The sequence below is a fragment of the Liolophura sinensis genome, chromosome 6, assembly GCF_032854445.1.
Source record: "Liolophura sinensis isolate JHLJ2023 chromosome 6, CUHK_Ljap_v2, whole genome shotgun sequence".
In the NCBI taxonomy this organism is placed as follows: Eukaryota; Metazoa; Mollusca; class Polyplacophora; order Chitonida; family Chitonidae; genus Liolophura; species Liolophura sinensis.
In genome coordinates this window covers 56,666,168-56,676,443 of record NC_088300.1, presented here as the reverse complement: position 1 = coordinate 56,676,443, position 10,276 = coordinate 56,666,168, and the positions used below count along the sequence as shown (strand labels likewise).

Sequence of the window (10,276 nt, the reverse complement as noted above, 5' to 3'; positions counted from 1 at the left end):
TGATGATCAGCTAGACCTGCATTCTCTTATGATGATCAGCTATACCTGCATGCTCTTGTGATGATCAGCTAGACCTGCATGCTCTTCTGATGATCAGCTAGATCTGCATGCTCTTGTGATGATCAGCTGGACTTACATGCTCTTTTGATGATCACCTAGACCCACATGCTCTTGTGATGATCAGCTGGGCCTACATGCTCTTATGATAATCAGCTAGACCCATATGCTCTTGTGATGATCAGCTGGGCCTACATGCTCTTTTGATGATCAGCTGGGCCTACATGCTCTTTTGATGATCAGCTAGTCTCATTTTCCTGCATTCGCTTGTGATGATCACCACAGATCAGAAGCATTTAACATGCTTGATCCTTTGAACCCCTAGTAATGAAGAATTCAACACACTCTTTCGTTCGGCTGGCTGTGAATTGTTCAACATTACAGTTCAACTCCCCTGCATCTCCTCCTCAGTCTAGAACAAACTCTTCTTGTGTTTGGTGTTGGGGACCAGCCCTTTACCCTTCAGCCTGCGGACAGCCTCTCTCAGATGCTTAGGTTGGACAGGTCCTGTCTCTCCCCACTGTTCCATCACATCCAGGGCTGAAAAGGGAGATAACACACATCACCAGGAGATCTCAGAAATTACTAACTGATTGATTTATGATTTACAGGCAGAAAATTGGAGACAAAACCAGGTAAATTCCCTAAAAGCATTAAACAGGCTAGAAAGTTTCACTATGGTGGTCATTTTTATGGATGGAGGAAACATTTGTCCACATCACAGAGGAACTTTCCTGTGAGTGACGTACAGATAGCCCAGTACGTCATATTTTGAAACAAGGAAGTATTTCTACAAAAAAACAATAACAGGATGAAAACAAAAGAGGTAGACAAAGAAGAATTTTTTTACCAATGAACATTTAAGTATATTTTATTTATATACTTAAGAGGGTGAAGTGATAATCAACTTACCGCCTTCCACAATTTCCCCAACATAAACTTTGGCTATACCAGACATTGCTATCACCACATTCTGGGACACAGCAGACCCAGTGATGGATTGCATCAGCTGAAAGTAATCAAGTAAGTCACTCAGGTGAGTTGTACACTACTAAATCAAATACATGATGGAAACAAAAAGAAACTTGAACCAATGGATTTGTTCAAGGCCTGAACTTCCAAATTTTAGTTATATTTACAGTGTTTCACTTTTACTTTGGAACCAGGTGTGTAGGTCAATATCTTTGTTACACTGCCATATTATTTAACAAATAATTCAAGCTGCTGTGAGCTATGTAGTATTATATGGACTGGTCAATCCCCCCACAATAAGGCCTATAGAGTGAAGTGAAGTTGGTATTTAAACTAATTCTAAAAGTCAAAACCAAGTAACACTGATGCTAAAATTTTTCAAGACACATCAACTGCTAACTAATGATATAAAGGTATTTGCCATATTCTTCACAGAGTGAGCACGAATGATGTGTTCATGAAGCACAGTCTGAATAATAAGACCAGCTGACACTTGAATCTTCCTGCACAATTGGCAAAAATAAAATAAACTTACCCGTTTGATAGCAGCTTTGGGAAATGCAGCACGTCTGTACATTTCATATCTGTTGAGTTGTTCTTCAGAGAAGTTAGACACCAGAACTCTTAAAAACACACAAAAAAAAAAAGAAAAAAAAAGAACAGCACAGAAATGAAAACTGAGCCTATAAGACTGTAATTACACTCTAGATCATCTTTTGTAACTGGTTCAACAGATGGTCAAAATGTTTCAAATTTGCAAATTGCCAATATGATCACTTCACCACGATTTTATATCATAACTCTATGAAATGCATAAAATTTGTGGGATTTCACTGTTTAGCAGCCATAGTGTACACAAAATACTGCATTCATATCCATCTTGTATGAAGTTACTACGAAAAGAGCAGGCATAACTCTCCTTTGATCATAGTGTATTATTACATCAAAGGGAGGTAACCTATTTACATAAGAAAGTGAGGAATAAGGACAGAAAATGCCCAAAGGTCTTCTTTTTGTCAAACTCTATCAAATGACTTAAGATTTTGTTTCTTAAAAAATGACCAAACATTCTGCCCCTCTTCATCATCCTCAGACAAGATTTCTTCTAATCATAAGCCATAAAGCTAGGCATCCTGTATTTGATTTATTTACTTACTTTATTTGACAGCTGTTTATTGCCTTACTCAAGAATATTTCATTTGGATATACTTTTTGTCATATTAGTGGAAGGCAAGCATCTCAAGCGAACTTCATGTACAATAATCTCACACAAATAAAAACAGATATCTGTGTGATGTTGTATGTCCGTTGGCTATTATCTGACACACTATTTTCTCCTTACTGCATTTTGAGCCTTTCATCTTCCTGCCGCTCTCTCTTCTGTTTTGCCAGCAGCTCATGGTCCACATGTTCTTCTGTACTCTTATCCAGTTTACCTTTCTTCTCTGGGGAACTGTGGGAAGACTTATTACCATCTTCATCAGCCTCTCTTTTCTTTGAACTTTTAGGGCTTTTTGTCTTTGGTCGATTTGGACTGCGCTCATCACTTTTGGCTGAAAAAAAAAAACAGAACAGAATGGAGAATTAGTGACATACAAAATGCTAAATCCATCCTGTTTGATGACTACATGTATTGGCTGGATACATCTGTTATTCCCTTAAATTAAAGCTACCTTCCTTTGCCACACATGCTCTCTTCATGATAAGTTTTACTCCCACATTTTCCCCTGCCCCGATAGATCTGATGGCATGTGTAGAAGCCAACAAAGCTTAATATGCCTCAGTACTTAGTGTGCTATTAGGAAATACTGACTATCATGTTCCACTGAGTACAAATTGGCAGAATCTGTTAATTCCTTTTTCCTATGAAACCAAAATCACGGCCAGTCTAATGAAATGAATAACAGAACTGTGGTAAGCCTGGAATGAAAAGTACTCATGTACAACAGAAAATAAAGAGCACATTTCAAGCCATCCTGAAATGTATGGCATGCAACAATTTAGTGTGTTTTCAGGCCTATTCCTTCAACCACACTAAAGGAAGAATGTGAATGTGACTCTTCACCCTTTGAGTCTTTCTGTCTAATTTATCTCCCCTGTTATCAACCACTTTTGGTTATGTCTCTTGACTCTTAGCATTGTAAAGGCACTAACAGGCTCTGGAGGTTAGTAATCGACTGTTTTCAGAAACTTTATCATGTATCCTACAGGGCTGAATGGGAGCAAGCTATGACTATGCAAGTAACAGTCCAAACATAAAAATCGATCAGTCATTCTGGGCTAAGTCCTTCTGTGATAGACACTGTAACACCTGATACTGTGAATCTGTAACTACTTGTTATATTGGGCTGGGGCTGTTATATTTGCTGGCTCTTACAGATGCTGGCTCTTGCCCCTTATCTGAAAATCAACAGTAACTTTCTGAAATGTTATCAGAATGATTTTATATTTATTTGATTGGTGTTGTACACCGTACTCAAGAATATTTCACTTATACGACGGCAGCCAGCATTATGGTGGGAGGAAACCTGGCAGAGCCAGGGATAAACCCACAACCATCTGTAGGTATGTTGTCAGAATGATGCATTGAGAGTACAGTTCAAAATGTCTATGACAGGAATGACTACCAATTAAGCGATATGGCAAGATTTTGGGATTACTGAACTATTTAGCGGCAAGCTACAGTCTGTACTCATGGCTGGGCTGAGCAGGTATGTGTGGCAAACGTCTGAACACAGTATTAATCACAAGTGTGTGTTCAGGGAGGAAATTGCCAGAGTTAGATGGCAGGCTCATGGTGATTGTCACAGGAAGAGCAGTATCTATGTAACGGTCTCATTTCAATTTACCAAGTGGTTGTAGATGCACAATATCCAGTCCATCTAGTGTTACATGAAATTTTTTACATTCATCGCAACACTGAATCCATTTCTGCCTCTCAAAAAAAAAAAAAAGAAGGTCAGATCTTGATATTTGCATTTAAAAAAAATTTGTTTCTTCTGTCTTAGTCAGTTGAATTATGGACACTAATATCAATGAAAATATCACAGGTGTCAGGGTGTTCTTAATGCCAGAGCTCAGTTATATTTCGGAACCTGCATGAAGGATAGGTCATTATTCAAAATGGCTGTCGACAGCGAGCAGTCAAAGTTCTTGCTGTAAATGAAGTCTCCAGACAGCGAGGTAATTAGTTTTATAGGTAAGGGTACCAAGTAAGTTAACAAGATAGCATTCAAGATTCAACTGGAGAATGACACAGAAATGAGATATGGAATTGAGTTTGATTGCCATGAGTGGTACGGACAAGGGAGTTCAAAATCTGTGCTATATTTTCTGAGAGATAGGGATGGATAGTTTTATGGTGAATGTCAAAATTTTCAACTAACACACCATCTACATGGACTACACTACACAGTATCTTACACCTAGAATTATCATGTTACCAAATTATGCTATATCTATAGACAAGTCATTTGGCACAAGGACTATCCATGTTATGGGCAAACTCTCACAAACACCGTTAGTTTATGACTGTTCCACATAGCTAAAAGCTGAATTTTTAGTTTAGAACACGAAGATCAATAAGTACCGGGAGACGTCTCCTGATCTTCCTTGGGTGACAACAATTCCCTTTCTGCGTCGAGTTTTAGTTGATCAGCTCTTGCTGTTTCTACCATATGCTGTTCAATGATAGCGCGGACTCTACTAACGTTATCCATTATAGCTTCTTTTCGCAAATATCATCACTGAGTTTTATAAAATAACATTTGTTTCTCTCACACGCTAAACAGAAACCGGAAGTGAAATTTACCAGTAGCCTCAATGAAAACGCTCCTTTACTCAGCCTCGTTGCCCTAGGTAATGTAGTCAGGATCTGTCACCATCTTATTTGATTGGTATCGACTTAACTGTAGTCTTTGGTGTTGATATTTTCGATTTTACATGTGTGCATCAAGCGAGAAAACAAAAGATAAACCCTTTTACCTCCATGGACACGGTGTAGGCTTTGTCATAAACAAATAGCACGTTATCGGAAACAGTGTATTTGATTAAGGCTGGTCCGCGAGACTACGACAGCCGGAAGTAAGATATTGACCTTATTATTTTGAAAAGCAAATCCTCTTTTTTAGATTTGAGATTTACCTTCAATAATGTGGTTTTAATGTGATCTGTTACTTGTATAAAGAGTTGCGGTTTCTCATGCTGGATTTATTCTCAATACACTTTCGTAAAAAAAAATGACGTAAACACGAGCGCTTAGAACTACCCTGAATTTCTTGTCGGACTACATAATTATATGACATTAATCCCAGGAACCGTTAATATATTTTAGTATTAGATATGTTCGTGATTTACCAACAGTAATTGTTTACTGTAGATATTCTATACATCTATGGCCGTTTTCGCAACTTAACATTGCATAAGATGGCCCTACTTCTTTTTATCACTATGGCATGTCACTCCTTGTCCTAATAGACAGAATCAGCTGCGGTTACGACAATGAACGAGGGTAAACGAATGGCAGATACGACTTCACCCGAAGACACAAATAAGAGCAATGATATCACTTCCGACAGGAAAGAAAGAAGCGACGTTGTTTCAGTCTTGTCAGGTATTAAAGCAGGTCAAGATTGTCGTATATCGTCTAAACAAAGAACTTGATGGACATTGCGTTCCACTTATATCGACACACAACGAGTGATATTGGCTAAGAGTAGGAACTAGGTGATAGAGCGGACTGACATGTCTCAGACGTTGTTCGGCTATCACAGAATCTAACGACAGCGGGACAGTGGTTCGATCACGAGCAGGAATGGGTCGGATGTTCAAATGTTACCTGTAATATATTTTTATGTGGGACTCAAGGTAAACCGCTGCAATTTGGAAAATCAAGAATAAACTCCTTAAGGCCAGGGTAAGTTTTCCATCAGCTGTTGCCACTGACATTGGTTTTAGTCGCTATATTGTGTGATATGATGTGAAATTCAAGTTGATTTTGTCGAGCTCAATCATCACACATTATTTTCATAGTGGACATGAGTCAAGCTGTGAATCTTTGAAAAGATGCTGATTGGAGTTTTTGAGCACGATGTTATGTCAACGACGAAGGAAGTTGGAAACCAAAACGGTCCGATGTAAAAATAGGTGCTGTCCCATAAGATATCATCCCATCTCAGTCTTAGTGCCCAGCTCTGAATTTGTAAACATGCATGAGTCCATTGTTCAAAAGTTGGCTGTTGCGCTCGGCAAACAGGCAGTGTTAGCAATAAGCTGACAGGTCTCTTGTGTATACCATAAAGGATGTCTATATAACCTTACTTTTGCCTTGTCATGAAATTAGAACTTGGCATGATTGAACACAGACTGTGCCAGCTGACCCTAATTGGCAAAGCAGGCATGATCTCCCACACAGCTTTCACAAAATTTCCTGTTTGATTGCAACTCTTGATTGATGAGACACTTTATCCGGAAAACTTGTGTATATAATTGTCCTTTGTAGCCATTTTTGTTGGTGGTGTATTTCCTGAGGATATATAGTCATTTTTTCCTTGCAGTCAGTATAGATGAAAGTAAATGTGTACACATTTTGTGTTGTGTTACATGTTGTGTTCCTGTTTTTAGCATACCGGGATTTAAAGTGCATGTGAATAGTTTTAATACTTCTGTCCACAATTCATTACAATCACATATGTAATAAAATATATATCTGCAGTGTAGAATTAACCACTGTTCCAGCAGATACCGACACAGCCTCACTGTCTTGTATTAAGTAAAAAGGACCAAGTAACTTTGCTTAAGTTATACAGTTAGGGCAGTCAGTTTTATTGGAGACACATTGGTAAACTACTGACTGTGGATAGTTGAAAAGTTACTGTCATACTTTGCCGTTCTATATGATCTATAGATACGTGTATCTACACTATATTGATGGAGGATAAGTGGTCTTCAAGGGACATACATCTAAAACAAGGCAAACGGACACAAAAGAGTTGTTAACCACTTATTGTCAGTAAGGCCCGAAGAAAAGTGAGAGCTGGGGAATCTACGAGTTCTCTGTCCAGTGTCTGCATATCATATGTATTAGTAATTAAAAGGCAAGCACTTTAACCATGTCGCCACAGTCTGCTCCCTTGTTTCAAGTAGCGTTTCACTGTGTAGTCAATGATGACGGTTGCCATTGAACTTTTTAGTATGTTGTGCTACTCTGACGAGGCTCACCCTTTATTAATGGTGGACTTCATGTGACTTGTTGTGGATCTTAGTATCTAGATTGTGGATATGAAATGGAATGTGATACACCAAGATAAAGCCTGTTGTTTCAGATTGCTTGCCATTTCTTTTGCACCTACAGTGAACTGGAGCATACCTGGCCATGATTCCCTACTCTTGAGTTCTCAAACCTTATTTACTTTTCAGAGACACTGAAGGGTTGTGGAATTCCGTACTATCAACACTGTAAAAAAAGATTATTACACCTATAACTCAGTGCATACTGGTGTTAGACCCTCTGGCAAATATTTGGATTGCATACATCTGTCCTTGTCAAAATTGAGACTCCAACACAAACAAATAGCAAGACTTTATACATGCTGGAGATTTTATTTCTCAGAAACCTATTGTCTTTCTGCTAGGCCAAGATATCAAGTTTTCCACTCATAAAATAAGTAGGTTACTGAGGCTTTATACTGCATGTGTATGAATGTATTTATCTGTACCGTACCTTGCACTGGATTTTCATGCAGCAGGGTAAAATATAATTTGTCTACCTACACTGTACATGTGCATGTACTTGTAATTTTAATGTATGTGTCAGTCAAATGGACTTGAGTTAGCTCTTAAGTTCCTGTGTATGCTGAGCTTGACGGTTTGGAAAATTTCACCACATATATGTACCCTTTGAAATTCATAGAAAACTCATGAAAAACATTGTTGGGTCATTATGCCTAGTTCAGTAAAGAACCATCAACGGAAGTTCAATTTTTCTTTGCCAGATTTCTTTAGACTTTAAACCATACAAATTGTGTTTCATGTATTAGTTTTGAAAATGAGGTAAATCGCCTCTCAAGAAAATTGTAATACTGACTTGGATGGGAATTACTAGGCTACAAATTTCTCTGAGGCTGATATCTGGGTGACGGTTTTGCTGATATGATGGTTTTGCTGCTGTCCAAATGAATCAGTTTGTTGGACTTACTAACATTGGTAAAGTGTGTTCAATATATTTAGTTGTATTTAGTCAAACTGAAAGTGTATGTAACTTTTATTGATATGTACATGTGGTTGTTGTAGTTTAACAAAACATGGACCCACATTGAGTATTCTGCACAGTCACAGAATGCCTTTAATCAATATATGGAGATTGACCTGAATGTACAGTAAGTGCTCTACCTGTACCAGAGACTGTATGCATCCACATACACATTAACATATGTGCATATGCTTGTAAGCTCCTTATGTGGATGAAGTTATACTTGAAGCTGTATACCCCAGTGAAAGGGATGTATAATTTAGATGATGAAGGCTGTGTGCAGTAATTAGTTGTTGATTTTATCACATGGCTCGAGAGAGACTGGAAACATTGTCAGAACACGTTATTAAATTGAATTTATGATGAACAAAACATAATTCCGTTTATACAATATAATTAGACTCAAAATTCCATCAAACTAATTCCTTGAAAGTGTCATACACACTTGTGCGGGGAGTTAGGAGGAGGGGTGGGTTGGGGAGTGTAGGAGGACCAACGTACATGTATGCTATTTCACTCTCCCCCTTCCCCCTCCCCCCCCCCTTTTCCAACACTTTAACAAAATCGTTGAGTATAGAGATAGGGATTCCCCTTTTGCGACATATACACTTTGCTATATGGAGACATCATTGGGATATGTTCTGGTGGCATTGCACAAAAGTGCTTGGTTAATTTCTAGCGATTGCTGCCTCTCTGCATCTCAGTTTATGTGTTTAACTAACACCATTGTAAATGATTTTAGAAGCGATTACTGTGATAAACATTGTTCAGTTCAACAACAAGTATTATATGAGTAAACACTTTGACATACACACAGTGTGTATTTCCGCTGTATTTTTGTTGTACTGTACATCAAGCAAGTGTATCTAAAGTGTGGTAGAGATCCAGCATGGCTGTAACTAAATTTACAAAGTTGATACAGTTTGCTGCATAATTGAAAATGCATGTGTTCTTGATTGATTTGTTAAAAATCATAGAGATAAATGAACTAATTTACATTTTGTCAAGAATAACAAAACAAAAGTCATGATTTTTAAACAGCCATTTATGGAGTATACCTGTACATTGCAGCAACAGGATTTCCTCCAGTAGTATGCCTACTCAAGTGACTTCAGGGTGTGTGTCCAGTTTACCTACAATGCACATGATAACTTTATTTTAAAAAATTTGTATGAAATTCATTGTTTGTTTTCTGCATAATTAGTAACCAATATTTGGTAATGTGTAACACTGTTTAGTGGTTTGTTCTGGATACTACTTCATGTATTAGGCCTTGTGTCCATGTCTGTTGACTTTGTGTTTTTGGATCCAGGTTCCATGTGATTGACTACGCTTATTATACCTTTGGTCAAGCTGTGTTGATCTGATTTCCAGTATTTTACAACATGTCATCCGACAGGTCAGATAAAATCAGGTCATGCTTTATCACTGTAGACAAAAGACGTAGATGTGTATTTTTAACATTTGAGTGTGGCTACATGTATTTATATAAGAGTACGATCCTCATATATTGCATTTGGTGAGTATGGTTGTCTGCTTGAAGCTTGTGTATATATGTGTGTTTCTTCACATCAGTCCATCTTTAAATTTATTTATTTATTTACTTTATTGGTGTTTTACACATACTCAAGAAAATTCCATACAACGGCGGTCAGCTTTATGGTGGGAGAAAACTGGACAGAGCCTGGGGGAAACCCACGACCATATGCAGGTTCATCTTTAAATGATAAGATCACTGTTTAAGCTCTTTCATTTCGATATTAAACGCAAAATTAAATATTAACATATTCTTCCACATGTGCATGCGTGTAAATTACCATAGACAATGTGTTTGAATAGAGATTTCTTTCTCTTTTTATGTTTCACCTGAGTAATTATCTGTTAGTGTTAAATTGTTTCAATCGGGCAAAGTATACATTTATGTAAGCATTGTAAATTGATAACAATTGATCTATTCTCTATGATCTGTATTTACATGTAGGTCTGTTTTTTATCTTC

General features: G+C 37.6%; 1 protein-coding gene across 1 annotated transcript; it reads right to left on the bottom strand.

Annotated features, from left to right (window-relative positions):
- Positions 1-4,812, bottom strand: LOC135468394 (transcription initiation factor TFIID subunit 11-like). The gene is made up of 5 exons (XM_064746635.1): positions 4,619-4,812; positions 2,372-2,582; positions 1,565-1,652; positions 970-1,066; positions 1-597 (listed from the first exon to the last, which is right to left on the bottom strand). The coding sequence occupies exons 1-5, from the start codon at positions 4,746-4,748 to the stop codon at positions 470-472; spliced, it is 654 nt and encodes a 217-aa protein (XP_064602705.1). The 5' UTR covers positions 4,749-4,812; the 3' UTR covers positions 1-469.
- Between the last annotated feature and the right edge of the window lie 5,464 nt (positions 4,813-10,276).